Genomic DNA, 18,754 nt, shown 5'->3' on the forward strand with positions numbered 1-18,754 from the left:
TCTGTAAGGCAAAGGACACAGTTGACAAGACCAAATGGCAGCACACAGAATGGAAAATGATATTCACCAACCCCACATCTGACAGAGGGCTGATTTCCAAAATAGACAAAGAACTCAAGCTAGTCACCAAAATACCAAGTAATCCAATTAAAAAGTAGGGTATAGAACTAAATAGAGAATTCTCAATGGAGGAATCTAAAATGGCTGAAAGACACTTTAAAAGGTGTTCAACATCCTCAGCTATCAGGGAAATGCAAATCAAAATATCTTACACTGGCCAGAATGGCTAAAATCAAAAATACCAAGGACAGTCTATGCTGGAGAAGTTGTGGACAAAGAAACACATCTTCTTTGCTGGTGGGAGTATAAACTTGTGCGGCCACTTTGGAAATCAGACTACTTCAAGATCCAGTAATTCCACTCTTAGGCATATACCCTAAAGATGCACATCCATACAAGGACATCTGTTCAACAATGTTCATAGCAGCATTATTTGGAATAGCCAGAACCTGGAAGCAACCTAGATGCCCTTCAACTGAAGAATTGATGTGGAAAATATGGTGAATCTACACAATGGAGTATTACTCAGTGGGGGGGGGAGCAATAAAAACTTGAAATTCGCAGGTAAATGAATGCAACTGTAAGAAATCATCCTGAGTGAGGTAACCCAGTCACAGAAAGACAAGCATGGTATGTAGTCACTCATATATGGATATTAGACATAAAGCAAAGGATCACCAGCCTACATTCTACACCGTCAGAGAAGCTAGGAAACAAGGAGGACCCTAAGAGAGACATACATGGTCCCCTAAAGAAAGGGACAAGATCTCCCAAGCAAATTGGGAGCATGGAGGGAGGAGAGAGGGAGTTAGGAGAAAGAGAAGGGGAAAAGAGGAGGGAGAGGTGGCCATGAGGGAATAGGAAGATTGAGTTGGGGTAAGAATAGAGCAGAACAAGAAAGGAGATACCATAATAGACGGAGCCATTATAGGTTTTAAGAGAAATCTAGCACTAGGGAAATGTCCAGAGATCTTCAAGGATGACCCCAACTAACAATCTAAGCAATAATGGAGAGGCTACCTTAAATGTCCTTCCCCTATAATGAGACTAATGACTACCTTATATGCCATCCTAGAACCTTCATCCAGTAGCTGATGGAAGCAGAACCAGACACCCACAGCTAAGAACTAAGCCGAACTCCTGGAATCCAGTTATTGAGAGGGAGGAATGATGAGCAAAGGGTTCACGACAAGGCTGGAGAAACAGCTGACCTGAACAAGGGGGAGCTCATGGACCCAAGACTGACAGGTGAGAAACCAACATGGGCCCGAACCAGGCCCCCTGAACGTGGGTATCAGCTGGGAGGCCTGGGCAGTCTATGGGACCTCTAACAGTGGAACCAATATTTATACCTGGTGCACAAATGGATTTTGGGAGCCCATTCCCTATGGAAGGATACTATTTCAGCCCAGATACATGGAGAATGGCCTAGGCCCTACCCCCAAATAATGTGACAGACTTTGCTGATCCCCCAAGCAAGCCTCACTATCCTTGGGGAGTGGAGTAGCGGGGAGAGTCAGTGGGGGTATAGGAGGATGGGAGGGGATGGGGGACTGATATGTAAAATAAGATTGTTTCTAAAGAAAAAACCATAGCAAAATCAATTATGAAGTAGCAATGAAATAACTTTACATTTGGGGGTCACCACAACATAAGGAACTGTATTAAAGGTTAGAGGAATTAGGAAAGTTGAGGAACAGTGACCCAAACTATTTGATAAAGTGTAAGGTTCATGAATACCCCCCCCAACTTGGGGTATTTTAAGTATTTTTTAATATGCTTTTTATCATTGTTTTCTCTTTTGGAAAGTTCCATAATATGAATTTTTGTGTTTAAAAGTGCCACAAAAGCTCTGTAGTCGTTATTCTTCTTAGTTTTTCTTTTCCTCCCCCACCACCTGGCTGGATTATTTTGAAACAACTATCCTCACATTCAAGCATTCCTTTTTCTCTTTGACCTGGTCTGCAGTTGAAACTGTTGTCTGTGAGGAGGCATGGGCAACGCAGGCCTCCCATCTTCCCTCAAACTGTAACCAAACTCTAAAACTGCACTCATTGTCTCTGGTTCTGAGGACAGGAACATTCTGGTGATTCTGATCCTTGTGGGAAGGAAAGGACATTTGAGACATGGGAACCCCAGAATGAAGTGCATGGTCATAATTCTGGCCACAAAGAAACAGGAGTGCTGTGTAGGATTGAGACCTTGGAGTGATGGCAATGAACCCAATGGTACAGAAGTGTTCAGGCATGATAAAGTGTAGCTATAGACTCAGCTGTGTGAGAGTTGGGGACTCCGCTTTCCAGGAAGGTGAGGCATCTCAGTGGCTCAGATTTTGGAAGACTAATACACATCCCGGGAGGTTGGGCATGGCGGCTGCTCACTCCATGAGGCAAGGAGACTTACTCAAGCAAAACCATGCCATCCTCCTGGAAAGGATATCACATCAGTTCAGGTACCAGAGGTCATAGCTACGTCTCTGCAACAGGAGCCAGTAACAAGGCAAAATAGAAGTCCTTCCTAAATAGCCCATCCCCAGAGGCAGGAAGCCACAGTGCTTGATGGGTAAATGTCGAACATCCATGAATGTCACTCAACAACAATGGTAGAGTCTCAGGGATGAAGCTTATTTGAAGATAACACAGCATGGCAGCAGCTTGGATAATAGTAAACAGAACACAGTTTGGACCTGCAGACTGTGAGGTTTGGGTTACTTGCCAACCAAGATGGCAGGTATCTTCATCAGTGATGGGAGCTGCTGAGAGACCCCTGCTTACATTGTGGGTGGCATCATAGATTAGCATTTCCTTATGGCACTCTGTAATCAGACGCTGGGCTCTACAGAGTTTCTGTTGCTGCTCTGTGCTCTCTAGTTGAAAAGTTGTTCATATGGTTGGGTGCATATATATATATATATATATATATATATATATATATATACATATATATGTGCATATATGTGTGTGTGTGTGTAGGATTGGTTATTTCCTACATAAGTTCTGTACTTACATCATTTTTACTCCCCCTCTTTCTCCTCTTGTGTTATTTCCAACTTGATCTCAAATTCATGATTTCTATAATCATTTTTGAGTCTATTTTGTATTGTTTGTATGTAATGTGTTTAGGGATGGCCCCTTTAGACAGGATAACTTATGAGGAGATAGATACACTCTTATACACAACTGGTCAGAACACAGAATGTGTGAACGTGGGGTATACAACCCTGGTTGGTATGTCTGTAGGGCAACACCTGCACCCAAGGCTCAGGGAACATTGTGAAAGAGGTAGCCGAAAGTTTGCAAGAACAAGAGGGCCAGGGTGCTGCTGTTAGTGTCTAGACCTGACAGAAATACTAACCCATGATATCTTTCATATTCAACCGTTTCTCTAACATGTGACAAACCACGAGGTCCCTCTGTCATTTTTCATCTGTAGCTTATTTTGGTCTTATTTTCCTACTTGATATCTTCTATAAGTGGTGGGATGTTTTATTTTGAAATACCTTCATTAAGAACACTTCTTGTCCCTGGAACAATTTTCTCAGTATATTAGGCAGGAATACTCCCTGCCATCTTATTACACGTAGCCTGCCTCTTGCCTTTTAGTGACTTGTTAGTGTTTGTTGCAAAGAGCAGATTGTGTTGACAGTTTAAGATAGTTTACAGGCAATAATTAATGTCAGAAGGCACCCTTTATAGGCAGTTACCAGTCAAAGCACCAATATGCTAACTCTCAAAAGGAAAATTAGGAGATTGAAGATTTTTAGCGTCACAAAAAAAAAAGTCAACTTCAAATCTAACTAAATGATAAAGGTTTCTTTGTTTTCTTATTGCTACCCATGGGAAACTGAGAAGAGTTGCAGAAAAGAAAGGGTACCCACCTTCAAGGTGCCACAGTCACACTGCTCATTGCCTTCCAGCACCCCGTTGCCACAAATCCGTCTTGGCCTGCGGCGAGGCTTTCTCTCCATAGGCCAGTCCTGGAGACATCCAAAGTCTCTACCCGTTGACAAATATTTAAACTCGTCCAAGCTACAAGTGCTGAAATCCTTCATACCCCCAAAGAATCTGGAACACAACAATGTGAACATGATCAGAGCAGCTGCTATGTACTCCCATTCCCATAATGCACTGCTTGACAAAGATGTCAAGAGTGCCGTCCTTCACGGGGCACATTAAGCACATTTAAACACAGTGATTGGATTGCTAAAATGTTTTCTAAGGCTTTTTTATTTCCACCAAGAAAAAAGTGAAAACTCATGATACAATGAAAATATAATTATCACATACTGTGCTTATGTAGAACCTGGTGCAGGTGATCCCTCAGTACATGCAAGGTACTGCTCCGGGGTTCCCAACTTCCACTACCCAGATAGCAATGTCATAGATGCTAAAGTCTGTTATCTCTGTGCACTTGTGTGTATGTGTAGAATGTGTGTGTCTTTGTGTGTTTGTGTGTGTAGAGTATTTGTGTCTGTGTCTGCATGTGTGGAGGTCGTGTGTTTGTGTGTCTGTAGAGTGTGTCTGTGTGTGTGTCTATATGTATGTGTAGAGTGTATATGTGCGTGCGTGTGTGTCTATATGTATGTGTAGTGTGTGTATGTGTGTGTGTGTGTGTGTATGTGTGTGTGTGTTAGACTGTGTGCATTTGCACAGGAGTTTGGAGTCTATAAGCACAGGGACTGCTATTTCTAATTCTCTTACTATTGTCAAATAATTTGAACTTCAAAATTTTAGTCTTGATCTTCAGTATATTTAATTCTATCTTATACTCTTTCTATACACATCAGAATAAACATGTTAACTTGAAAAATTAAACATTTTCAAATAGAAAGCAGTTATATGTAGCTTGTCTGGCATACATTTATTATCCCTGCTTCTCCTCACTAAGTATAAGTTAAAAATCATAAAATAACGTGAGAAGAAGTCTACAAAGCTGATATATGAGTTAACAAAAACCAATTCCCAGGTCCTAAAGGACCATGTGGGTCTGGGAATTTTCTATCTACACGCCCTCAAAATCAGTGAATTGGGATCCATGAGCTTGGAACTACAGAACTTGATAGGAAAAGATACCTCAGATAGGCTCCCTCCTCCCCAGAATCAAATGGGAAACAGGAAAGTGGGCATGACAGCCAGAGAAAGCAATTAAAACCTTGCTTACATACTGTGACAGAAATAGAAGTTATTATAGTTATTGTGTATAAGTTTGTGACAGTGTCTCAAAGGTAGGGAAAATCCACCGATAAACCCAGAAGGCCTGCTGTGAGTATCAACAAAGGAAATAGGTCAGATATCAAAGGAACACCTGGATTCTCATGGTTACTGAAGCATTCTTCACAAATACCATGATATGGGGCCAACCCAAATCATCATCACAAAATGAGGAGATAAAGAAAATGTGTGTTTATGCAACTATTCAGCCATAAAAGGTATAAAACCTCATTTGCAACAACATGGGTGAGCTTAGAGGACATTCAATTAAGTAAAAGAATTCAGAGACAGGAAGAAAAATGTCACATCACTCAAAAGTAGGATTTAAAATATTGAGCCCATATAAGTTGGTAGTGGGACAACAGTGGCTGCCAGATGCCATGGAGAGCCAGGAGAAGAAAATAAAGAGGGAGATCAGCCTTGATGGAAGAAATAAGTTCTGCCTTTCATGTACGACAGGGTGATTAGAGTTAGTATGTATCTTAAAACAATTAGGACACTTTTAATGTCATCACAGTAAAGAAACAAATGTTATTTTATGGGTATACCCATTATTCAGAGTTGATCAATGTATAATATATTCATGAATCAAAATTTCACATGTATATCAAACTGATATACCACCATTATATACCAAAAAGAGTAAAATAAATATTGAGAGAAAAGACAAAAGATAAGTTCAGGTAGGGGCTATCAAGATGCATGCACACAATGAATGGGGTTTAAAATCCACACGTTCACTAAGGAAAACAGCATAAAAGTTCATCAAAATATGTATATATGTGTGTGTATATATATATATACATATATATATACACACACCATAATATATATATATATATATATATATATGATCAATACTTCAATTCAGTTAACAGAAATAGAAAGCCAGCCAAATGCGAGAGGAAATGTGTGTGTTCAATAAAGAAGGTTGTCTTACATTGCTTTGGGCGTCATTAGGCAAACATCTCCTGTGCAGTGACAGGTGTCAGTGTTGTCATAAGTTAAGCCCATACTGATGCTCAGCAGCTGGGCGACAATGACACTATATGACTCCAACGATAAACCTTTTGGATACTAAACATGAACAGAAGGGAAAGGAGTTAGCAAATCAACATTGGCTGCAATGAAAACTGACTTATTAACACATTTGAGACACCGCCACGGATGCAACTGTAGCAGTTACACAAGTGTTTTTTATGAAAATTGACTTATTAACACATTCAAGAAACCTCCATAGATTTAACTGTAGTAATTATATAAACTTTTTGATGAAAATTGATTTATTAACACTCGAGACACCTCCATGGATGTAACTACAGTAGTTATATTAATGTTTTGATGAAAACTGGCTTATTACCACATTAAGATTCCTCCATGGATGCAGCTGTAGTAGTTATATAAAAGGCCTGCCCTTTTCTCCTACTAGTTTCCCTCTCCTTGCTCTAATGAGAGGGTTTGCGCCTAGTCTTATTCTAATTTACTATAATGTTTTTGGCTAATGTCCCAGGAAGGCCTGCTCTTTTATAGGGGAAATGGGTTGTGGGGGCAGGTTCAGGTGTGGATCTGGGGAAGATGCTGCAGGATAGTAGGAGTGGATCAAGGAAGCTACAGTCAGGATGTAGTATTGTATGAGAGAAGAATAAACAAACAAAAGATTTCCTCCTCCAGTAAAATATTTAGGAATTTTTGAAACATGGAAAAAAAAAGAGTTGGGGGAGAAAATTGGGCAGTAATTGCATACCAGGGCAACAGCACCATCATAATCTGCTCTGCACAACTCCCCTGGGTATAGAGCTCCAATGGAAGCAGGATACTTCTCAAAGCTATCAAGTGAACATGAGTAGATTAGAAAGCAGTGTTAGCAATGTCAGCCATTTTCGTAGGATCAAAGATTATCCAACATTTACTTTAAGTTCTGTGATACTCAGGGTTGCACAATTTAAATATTCCCCCCAAACCTTCAATATTAAGAATATTTCAATATATCAACTGTGAATTTCATAACTATTTAGGAATATATAATAAGGCTAAGAGCCAACCATCTATTGAAAATGCCTCTGCAGTTAGTAGTTAATGATAGTTTTCAGTCTGATTCCATATACAAGATCTGTATGTGTGTGTATAAAACTTTGAGTATCTATTTAGCTAGAAATCCCTAAAACCTCAATTTTGCAGCCTCATCATTCATTTATCATTAACAGTAACTAGATCTTTATTTAAAAATAAAAAAAATTAACTAGGTGATTAATTAATTGAGTAAAAACAGGACTAGAGCGAGTTGATAGCAAGTAACAGACATTTGTAAGCCAAAACTATTTGATTCATTTATATACACTTCTGATTTTCCATTATCATTGAGGATTTTGTTTAGTTAAGATAGGACAAGGGAGCCGTTGTGTCCAGACCGGCAGCTGCAGCCACCAGCACTCTACTCTAAATCACAGCTTTGGCACTAAATCTGGGTACATTTTGCCTCATGTTAGTCCTAAGGGAGACTTCATGCCTTCCATTTTTTATATGCATGACATCCATGGCATTAGAAAACAATACATGCAAAGCAAATGTGTATCTTTCATACATGATATGTCATCTGAGCTATTCCTTCAATATTACTAGATACAGAATATATGCTTACGCCAATAAATATGAAACAAGTTGTGATTTCTGATCTTGTTTCCAATTTAAAAATGCAATCAGTAAGTTCTTAGGGTCCTCTGAGAAAGAAATTCTGTTTTCCTTTGACCAGATTTCAATAGAATGTATTATAACAGTCAGTTTTAACTTGGAGAACATCTAAAATGAAAAAAAGAGAACAATAAAGGAATTGTATGTGAATCTGAACATCCCTTGAAACACTTAAAAACATATTTAACATGGTACTTTTGGTTGTACAGTATCTTCAAGAGCTCAGCAAAATATGACAGGCATTGATTCATACCTCCATTTTCACAGATTCTGTAAACAAACTTGCTTTTGAAAACTCACAGTGTTAACAAGGCTGATGATCTGAATAACTTTCTGTATCATAATTTTAGTGTCAGAGCCCATGTAATCAAACTGGAAAAAAAAAAGCAATTTTTAAAATGAATGGGTATAAATAAATAAGCACATGCTTCTTAAACATACAAATAAGCTGTACTCTGAATAAGAATACATTCTGACTGAAATCCATAAACTCAATAATGATAAGTAAATAATTACTTTAAAATATCCAGTAACATGAATTGTAACATCACTTAATACATTGTAGACCAGGAGCAAGATGGCGCCATGATGGCTCCAGCCATATTGTCTCCACAGAGGGACCAGTGTCAACAGTTGTACACAACAGTCCACATTTACAGTGGCTGAGGAAGTCAGGCAAAACACTACAATGGCTGGTAGCAGCAGAGCATAAGTGGCAGAGATACTCATAGGTTGCTGGAATGCATGTCTATAGAAGGCAGGGAACAAGAAAGGAGCCATGTATGAGGAAACCAGAAAAGAGGCCTGGCGGGGTGGTAGGGTGGTGGAGATATAAACCTCATGTGATACGAAAGCCCAAGGGAGGAATCCTAGGCACAGAAAGATTTAAATGAGTAGGGGAATGATAGGAGAGGCGGGGAGAGGCAACTGAAACTATGGGTGTTTTTAAGAGCATACAGAAAGCTACTAGTTAATAAACTAATTGAACATTATAATTTCAGAAAAGCATGAACAGAGGTAACCTGCTAGTGCAGGAGTAATAGGTTTTGAAACAAAACAATCCAATGCCAAATGCTGTATACCTCTAATGCCAAGGGCTCCCAAAGTAGAACAAACGATTGCCATTTTTCTTAGTTGCCCCTCAGAAATAAGTACTAAGATTGTGCTGAGAAGACCACATACTTTAGATACAGGACACAGAAATCAAGCTGGAACTGAACTGGGAAGCTCACTGTCTGCTAGCTAGTCCCCCCTGCTAGTGCCAAAAGGAGCTATGTAGGCTCCCGTGAGGGAAGTCTTCAACAGTCTTACCCAACTGTGGGCTCTGAGTGCCACAGTAAGGACCTGTTAGGCAAGATACGCCCACTGGTGCAATGAAGAAGGGGGTGGAGCAGGGAATCAGCAGAAGTGGAGGGATGATGAGACAGGGTGATGGAGACAGATGTATGTCATAACATACTGTATACATCCAGGAGCTGTCAAATTGACACATAACAAGAATGGGACGCACCAGCTGTTTATCCACGACAATGTTCATCTCAATGTATCGTGGAGGTAACTTGACAAATGTAGTTTTCTGGAAAACATACGACACGAGTCCTGAGAAGTGTTTTTAAATGTCATCTTCCACTAAAATTATCATTTCTAAATAAGATGAAAGATACCTGCTACAAACCATGTATTAAGGCTGTTTTCAAATACACAATTTCACCGCCATTCAGGGGATCTCCCAGCCCAGAAGTTCTGTGGTTAGCAAGAACTTTCAGCTAGACATCTCAAGTTGGATGAGAACTCAGGAAATTTTTATTTTGTAATATTTGAAATAATATTCTAAATTTATAACCAAGGCCTTGTTTTTTTCACCCTTCTGATAACTTCAAACTATCCATGTAGGACAATTTTTTTTGCTAACGAGTGTGAGGAAGATTTAGCTACCCATGTACTTCAGAAAAATAACACCAAAGTTTGCAGTCATTGGCATTCACCAGAGCCAGGTGTGTTACCATGCCAGTTCATGAGTCCTTGCTAATGGAAAGGTCATTCCTTAGGTAAGCCATTAAAATTACTTGGTTTTGGACTGTCATAAAATAGTTAATGCTTTCATCTAAATGACCGGGAATAATTGGGAGAATATTCTGTGTTAATTATCTAGAAGCACAGGCATTAAAACTGTCTAACCACCTTCAGTTCTGTGTTCAAATCTCCTTGCTTCTGAAGTTAACCACCTAAGTTTTTTACTGAACTTGTGTCTAGTTTCAACTGGGACTATTCCTCTAGCTATTAAAAGATGGCATGGAACCTTCCATTTAAAAAATAAGACCACAGTAAAGGGTACTCCAAAAACATTTTTACTTCATAAAATTATACCAAAGGAGTTGAAAGCGTGAACACCTACCTTTGCATTGCTTTTGTACTTTAACTGTGACTCATTATACCAGTTGTAACTCTCATTGTCATCTAAGACGGGGATTTCAGAGACCTCATTTGTACTTTCATAGACCACGTGCACAAACCCTGACATGGCGTCCACAGGTTCAATTCCATAGGAGACATTTTGGAATTGTATTGTCCCCCTGAATGTTAGAACAATCAGAAAAAAGTCTGGAATGAATCAACAAAATCTATAATATTCTAATGGCAAAGTTTGACTAGGATTTTCTTAAGTCCAAAGGCATCTTTGTCTGTCTCCTTTGCCTGTATTTTCTTCAAGGTTATACCAGAAATAGATCTATTATTATACAGAAATAGGCTACTGCATACATGGGCCTGCCTATCACAGATATGTGAGAGATCAGGTACAGGCGTGTGCTCTGAAACTGCCAGTATTCCTCTCTGATGTATTGTGTATCAGCTTTTTGTACTAGTCGGTGCTCTTCCTTAGTCTTGGGTTCTGTGCTGGTCATTTTTGTTAACTTGACACAAATTTAGATATATCTTTTTGAAAAGAGGATCTTAATTGAGAAAATGCCTGCATCAGATTGGCCTGTTGACATGTCTATTGGGTGTTGTTTTGTTTTGATTCATGATTAATGTGGGAGGGTCCAGGCCATTCACTGTGAGTGGTGCTGTCACTGGGCAGATGGTCCTGGATCATATAAGACAGCATGTTGAACTGAGCAAGCCATGAGAAACAACCTTCCTACATTGCCTCTGCATTAATTACTGCCTCTAAAGTCCTGTCCTGACTTCCCTGGATGATGGACTTGTAACCTATACAATGAAATAAATCATTTCCTACCCAAGTCACTTTGCTCACGGGGCTGTATCACGGCAATGGAAGCCCACACTAAGATAGGCCCCTCATCTTCCCTCATCTATGACACTTTCCTCAGATACCTTGATCCCAAATTATTAATGGAGATGAACTGAAGGAAATACATGCCTAAAAATGGCCAATAAGCCAAAGTCTCTATTATCCACAAACATTCTCATTTATCCCAGGAAATCAAAAACAGTATTGGTGGGAACTAGAGAAATGTGGAAATATTGATTGGTGCTCCCCACACTCAAAACAGACCACAGCCTCAACACTAGGGCCCATGAAGATCCGTACACAGCCCCTCCCCAGGAACTGACTCACAGCAATTTGGGTTCATTTCTCAGAGACTTTAAAGATAAGAGTGAATATAGAATGGGAAATATGGAACACTAATTCATAAGATAGCAAGATATAAGCTGCCAAACTAAGTCTCTGCCCCCAATTGTTTCCTCATCAGTTCGCCACAAACTGGAGTTACCTGGGTAGAAAAACTTTAGTTGAGAAAATGCCTCCATCAGGGTGCCTATGGGCAAGTCTGTGGGGCGTTTTCTTGATTAATGGTTGACGTGAAGGGGCCCAGGCTCCAGGGGATGCTGCTATCCCTGGGCAGCAGGTCCTGAGTTGCATAATTAAGTAAACTGATCAGGTCATGGCAAACCAGTCCTGTTGGTCCATGGCCTCTGCTTCAGTTCCTATCTCCAAGCGCCTGCCCCAACTTTCTTTAGGGATGGACTGTTCCCTAGAAGTATATGACAAAACATACCCTTTCCCTTCCCAGGATGCTTTTTGTCATGGTCCTTCTCACAGCAATAGAAACCTAACTACCACAGTATCTTTAAATAATATACAACCTGAGTCCTGAGCAAATGCTGAGTGTCGCGAGAGAGTTTGGAAAACCTGCAACATAGCCACTGTAAGTGCAACTTTCCTGGAAAAAAAAAAAAAAAAAACATGTACAAAGGAAAGCAGGTGACTAAGTCATTCTTCAATACATACCCAAGACATGTCATTCACCTTTATTATCACCTGTCTCACTACTTTGGTATGATAGCCAATGACCCAATAAATTGGCATCAAGCAGAAAATGACATCTGAGTATGTTATACAATTCCAATGAATATACAAAATAATACCAAAGTAGTTAGAGACCATTCACGTGGGAAAAAAAAAAACAAACGAACCCAAATAACAAACTGATATGGAAGAAACCTTAAGGCTTACCAGAGAAGACAAAGATTGATAACTTCGGACACCGTGTTTGTCGTACGTGTAAACCACTGCAGCTGGAGCTATAAGTGATCTATGCAAAAATCCCAAAAACATCTTTCTTTCAGACTTCTTAAACAGCAGTCTTTAAAAGCAAAGTGACTGAATACCTGTTGGCTTAGTGTACCCTGTTGTCTAACTATTTTCCTGTCACTGATATTAGCCTTTTGAATAGAGAGAACACTAACATGCAGGTTAATGGGCCACTCAAAAGAGAAATAATATGGACTCTGACGTCCACGGCCTTTCTAATCTCTGTCATTCATTGACATCAGATTTTATATTTGAATCTCTAAATTAGACTGTGAGCTTAACACCAATTTTAAATGATTCTCTTGGCCTCACTCAGCTTAGTAAATTCAAGTCCTTGTTGCTACTGACTTCCTCCTCCTTCCTGCCCTCTCCTCCCCACACCCTCACTCTCCCCCTCTTCCATAATCTTCCACCCCACTAAATATTAAAGAACTTGACACCATCCCTACCATGACACATATCCTCTGTGCCGCCCACTCTTACACCCTCTGAACCTGCCTCACTCCTTTAATTCAGGTCACTTTTTCATTTCAAACAGAGCCCTTTTACCCACACCACAGATTCCATCTTGTGCATGTCCTGGACCATGAACCTCTCCTCTCCTGTGATTTCTCTACCATGGTCCCTACCAGTGACCACCAGGCTAATGGATTCACACTTGTCATGCGCCAATGAATGCTGCTCTGTCCTCTTTTAACTGTCAACAGATTTTTCTTTTGTTCTTTTTTTAATTGGAAGTGTGGTCTATACACCCATCTTTTGCTTTCTTGGTTCTTAACCACCCTTAAGTTTCTGTGGGAAATGTCTAAGCCATCAGTTTTTCAAATCCAAAAGGCACATTACAGATCATAACTGTACTGATTACCCAGATGCTGTCTGAAACAGTGACCCCTCCTTCCAACAAGTGTATTTATCACACTTCCTCTTCTTCCTCTTGTCCTCCCCTCCATGATCCTTCAGCTTCTTCCATGTAGGCTACACACTTTCCCACCTAGCCCCAAACGATTGGTCTTTCCCAAGGTTTATAAACGTTTTTTGCATATGTATTCATTAATAATAATCAATAACACGTTAGTGTTTACAATTAAGTCTATATACCTGCTGACCATCCTCAGAGATTCAGTCTTATATACAACTCTCCAGCGGAAAATACCGACTTGGACATAAGTACTCAGTCTTCCTATGAGTACCTCCCTGGTTTATAATCACTTAAATACACAATAACCTACCCATTTTCTTGAGCAACAGTTAAATTATCTGAGGTCCCTCCCTGTCTCTTGATTGATCTACCGATTGTGTCTTGAGATTTATGGAATCTGTCTTCCTCTTGCTGTAACTGTTGGTCCATCCTCATCAATGCTCACGCGGATCACCTGATCCATGTGAGCACAGTCGATGCACCGTGTCCGTATACATTGTCCTTACACATCTTTCATCTCTATCCCAAAAAGCCTTCACTAAGTTGCTAAGAGCATAACTTATGCATTCATCACCATATTTTAATAAAATTCTATTTCTTAGCATTAGTGCCTCATAATATATCTTCCTGTGTTATAAATGCCCTGTGTATCTTGCTTTATTTTCCTTTTTTATGTCTAGGACCTTGTCTAATGGCCAACATGCAATAGACATTAATACATTTGAACTGTAATGATTATAACTGTTACTTTTATAGAAGTTAAAAAAAAGAAATTTGGAATAACAGTAATTACTCACTGTTTTTTAAGATGGACAAAATACGGTTTTTCGGCTATTGTAATAAGATACGCAACCTGCAACAAGAATAGTTTTTAAAATGTCAGTCACATGCTAACTTGCATGTTCACTACACCTTATGCTTTAAAGGACTAGCTAACTAATAAAAATATGCAAGGGTCTTTGGCTTCCCTTCCCATGTGGATTTTTGAGTCTTTAAGATGCTGAACTGAGAAGATGGTGGTGCAGTTTAGCACCCGTGATGGTCCTTTCTAACATTTCCATGGCAGAAGCTTGCCTAGTGTTAACTGGTATCTCCAGTCTCCTAAGACAGCATACTTCTCCTTACCCTCCGTATCGCAGCCTCACCCTAATTCCATTCTGGGTCTCCACTCTAGTTGTTTGCCACCTTTTTGGCACCTGTGGGGCCCCGCCCCAGAAGTTCCTATTCCTACAATGCTCTGCGCGGTTGAGCTTTTCTGGGCTCTACTTCTCCACCTCTAAGCAGTTTCAGTCACGATGTGCTAAACATCACAAGAGCAACATATAAAGATGCTGTTGCTATTACATGATTTTCAGGGTCTTTTTCCACATCTGGTGATGAAATCTTTTCGGGAACTGTTGTCTGAAGGATGGTTTCATGAGGTTCTAAAGAGAAAAATAAGCGATACCATTTTGAGATCCATTTTTAAAGACTGCTTGTGTGTCTCTCTTCATTGGTATTTGCTTTAGGTGATTTACACATCTTTTTCCTTTCCATTTTCCACTCTCTATTAAAATGTTGCTAATCCGTCCTCCCTGCTCCCCTACCTTCCCCCTCCTTCCCACCTCCTTCCCTCTTTCTCACTTCCTAGGGTCCTCCCTCCTCTCGATTCACAGCTAAACTACCTAAAACCTGAACTACAGTGATGTGAAAAGCTTAGAAACAGACTCACTAAGAGAGTACCATCTTAAATAAAGAAACTTATTAAGAAAGCGAAAATCAGTTTTCTCTAACGGAATGGCATTGCGTCTATGAACATCACTCTAGGGCAGCCCACGTGCCTAGGAGTAGTTGGCCAGCACCAAACGGACACCGTGTGTGTTTTGTTTTCATTTTTATCTTATTGGGCTTTTTGTTGTTGTTGTTGTTGGGGGGGGCGGTTGAGACAGAAAGAATATGAAGTTGGGAAGGTAGGAAAATAGAGTAGATCTTGGGGAGGGGAAAGAATATCATCAAAATATGTTGTATGAAAAATATTAAATTTTTAAAAAGAAATTATTCAAGGTTGGTAACAGTCGCCAAAAAATTTTTTGATAGTTTGTTTGGTTTTGTTTTGTTTTGTTTTTAACATTAATTAGTTGACTCTTGACTACTACTTATATAATCTTATATAGTAACAGAACTCGGAGAAGGAATACAATTCATTGTCATCTACATTACAATTAAGAAAACCCGATCCAGGCCAGGGAATGCTTTGCGGTATGTGAGCCTGGGGCTAGGTGAAGTTCACGCTGCCCCTTGATCACCCTGGCCCCTCAGAAGCCAAGACTCTTGGATCTCTAGACTCACTCTGGTCGGCTTGCAGCCCACTAAGACCCGTAAACAGCACGAGGAGGAGGAACATGGCTCCCTCGGTGGTCCTGGAGCCAAGGTGAGGAGCATCAGGCCCTGGCCGGAGGAGGGCGTTGTGGCCAGTAATGGCAGCTCGCGCACCTGAACCCTCAGGGCTGTCTCCAAGGTAACCAGGGAGGAAAGAGCAGGAGAATGAGATGTACTCTTCCAAGTAGGCTGCTCCTGCCTGCATTTTACTCTTCAAACTAGGGAAAGCTGGTTTTCTTTGTATTGTTTATCATTCTCTTCAATTCCCACTTAACAGAGGAAGATTACTGATGGCAGCCACGCATCCTCCAACTGAGTACAATAAAATGCTGCAAACATGGTTTTACATTTTTGCAGCTGCATGCACAACACTCCCTAAGAAAATCCTTTTAAAACATTCTCTGCACACTATTGTCACACTCCTGGGTTTGTCCCTTAATTAGTCTTTTAAAGGGTTGGGTATATAAGCTGAAGTAACTACAAAAACAAGGAAAATAGAATGCAACTGTGGGAGGAGCCCTAGAGAGGGGCGTGGTGGGACACGGATGCTTTGAAGGGAAGAAATCCAAAAAAGTGGGGAGGAGGCAAGAAACTTAACTAAGAAGCGAGAAAGAAAACCAAAACAACAACAACAAAACACACACACACACATACACACACACACACAAAGAAATATTTTTAAGCTATAGGAAACATTTTATAAGTTTACTTAAAATACAATATATAATGTATGTATATTTGCATATATAATTTTTACTGGAGTTATGCCACACTGGGTGATAATGCTTACCCCAAGGACTACAGACAAGCTACTAAAAACCTCCTTTGCAGTTTTTGGTCAAAGGAATCAAGACCCTTGGTTGCCTTACAGAACCTGAGGGCAGGACCATTTTACTAAAGTCACCACCTCCTCCCTGACCAGGGCTGTCATTGTCATGTGTCTGAAGGGGATATGCAAGCTGCCCAGCATGACAAGGCAGCCCCCAAGTTCAAGAATGGCTCTTTTATCCTGGGTTAACTGACAGCTGTCTAATAAGATGACTTAAGGCCCACTCAATGGGAAGGAAATTCAAGCCTTGTAAATTTGGTATAAACCTAGCCAAGTACCCATGGCTGAAGAGTTCATAGACCCTAGAGTAGAAGAATCTTCTATTGAGATTTTCCTAAACCGATATAATTCTGGCATCTAGACACTTGTCTTGATGTACACAGGTAAACGTAGCTCCAACCCCTCATCAAAGAAACCTATTTTTGCAGCAGATGGAGAGACTCTTACAGAGACCCACAACTAGTCAAAGTTTCCAGATAAAGTGGCTGTGGGGTGCATCAACCCCAACAATTAGATCTACAATATTCCTACCAGTAAAGTCATGGGAAAAGGGGCAGAAAATTTGTAAAAGCCAGAGGACCAGGACTCCTGATATGAGATGGTATTCTCTCGACATTATAGGTAAAGCACCCATGAAGTCCCTAACCAAGTCCCTCAGAGTGACAACAGTCATCATGACAATGTTAGTGTAGGAAAATTTAAAATACCTCACCCTAGATGATGAGCTACAAGCAATCAATGGCTGCCCAGAGAGAATGATCCTATTTTCTGCAGGGACCAGTGGGTTATCGTATTTCAAGTTCTCAGCACTAAACATGTACTCGTGCAATCAACACTAAATGGACCCTGAAGTTTACATGAATGTGTGTATGTATGTTTGTGTGTAGGTGTTTAAAATAACATTAAAGATGAGGTTATTAATCTAAGAGGGAGTAGGAAGCACACTAGGGGAGTCAGAGGGTCAGAAAAAGAGTAGAAGTGGCGTTTTAACTACAGAATTCATAAATTCTCAAAAGAAAATTAAGTTATTTACTAAAAGCAAAATAGTGATTTCCTAGTGTCCATGGGCACACATTCCTTTGCAGGCCCTGATCCAAATCATAAGAACAATAAAAATCCAGCCACACACCACATTAACTATAATTTATTGCAAAAGAAAGTTTATAAGTTTGCTTTGCAATTACTTTGCCATGGAGAGAAACTTTAATAGTAACAGACTAACCATTCACTTTTAAAAGGAACCAAGTAATAAAGTCACATAGGATAGGATGAATAGAGGATTCAGCTGCTTAATAGATTGAGAGATCATACTAACAAACATGCCGCCCCAAAACAGAGAAAGACAAAATGCAGGCATACAGAAGGAAAATCAAGAGACACGGGTGGGTCTTGAATTCAGGAAAATAGGCTTGCCTTCCAACATCCCTACATGTCTGTGCCCAAAAGGTGAACTGGCTTGCCTGGCATCCCTAATGGGTGGGAAAACATGACCTGTGATGGCCTAGGTAGATTCCTACATGTTTCTGGCAGGACTAAAACGCTAATGATCTGTACAGATGCCCACAAAATCTCCAGGACACACTAATGCTGAGCAATACCGTTCCTGTACCTCCATTGCTGGCATGGCCTCATGAATTTGAAATGTGGCCCCACTCCAGCCTCGTGTTTTGAATGCTTGCTCTTCAGCTGGTAGGGCTGAGTGGCCTTTAAACAGTGGGGTCTAGCCAAGGAAAGTAGATCATTAGGGGTGATAAGTAGGGTAGAGCTTTGAGAATTCTACCTGGCCCCTGATATTTCCTCTCTTTTCCCCTACTCCAGCAGTTCACAATTTGTGCATCATGACCACCTTTGGGGGGGGGTGTCACTTACCAGACATTTACATTACGATTCATAGCAGCAGCAAAATTACTATTATGAAGTAGCAACAAAATAATTGTATGCCTGGGGGTCACCACAACATGAGGAACATGTTAGGAAAGCTGAGCATAGGGTCTACTCTCACCTACTTCTCCCACCCTCCAAGTGCATGGTGACATGAGCAGCTTCTGCACACACATCTGCCACGAGAAGCAATCACTCCTGCATGCACTCCAGATATGGTGGACCAATACCTTCTGAAACCATGGTCCAAG

General features: G+C 40.3%; 1 protein-coding gene across 1 annotated transcript in view; it reads right to left on the reverse strand.

Annotated features, from left to right (window-relative positions):
• The window catches only part of LOC127220283 (disintegrin and metalloproteinase domain-containing protein 5), a 61,258-nt gene extending 45,367 nt beyond the window's left edge, over positions 1 to 15,891 (reverse strand). Inside the window, exons 1-12 of the mRNA XM_051182044.1 lie at positions 15,764 to 15,891; positions 14,780 to 14,859; positions 14,233 to 14,288; positions 12,439 to 12,517; positions 12,069 to 12,145; positions 10,354 to 10,531; positions 9,469 to 9,534; positions 8,259 to 8,330; positions 7,909 to 8,066; positions 7,015 to 7,096; positions 6,211 to 6,347; positions 3,938 to 4,124 (exon numbers count right to left, since the gene is read on the reverse strand). Coding sequence (XP_051038001.1) covers positions 3,938 to 4,124; positions 6,211 to 6,347; positions 7,015 to 7,096; positions 7,909 to 8,066; positions 8,259 to 8,330; positions 9,469 to 9,534; positions 10,354 to 10,531; positions 12,069 to 12,145; positions 12,439 to 12,517; positions 14,233 to 14,288; positions 14,780 to 14,859; positions 15,764 to 15,818 — 1,227 coding nt within the window. The 5' untranslated portion in view covers positions 15,819 to 15,891. The remainder of the gene's footprint in view (positions 1 to 3,937; positions 4,125 to 6,210; positions 6,348 to 7,014; positions 7,097 to 7,908; positions 8,067 to 8,258; positions 8,331 to 9,468; positions 9,535 to 10,353; positions 10,532 to 12,068; positions 12,146 to 12,438; positions 12,518 to 14,232; positions 14,289 to 14,779; positions 14,860 to 15,763) is intronic.
• Between the last annotated feature and the right edge of the window lie 2,863 nt (positions 15,892 to 18,754).

This window comes from Phodopus roborovskii, unplaced genomic scaffold (genome assembly GCF_943737965.1).
Source record: "Phodopus roborovskii unplaced genomic scaffold, PHOROB, whole genome shotgun sequence".
Lineage (NCBI taxonomy): Eukaryota > Metazoa > Chordata > Mammalia > Rodentia > Cricetidae > Phodopus > Phodopus roborovskii.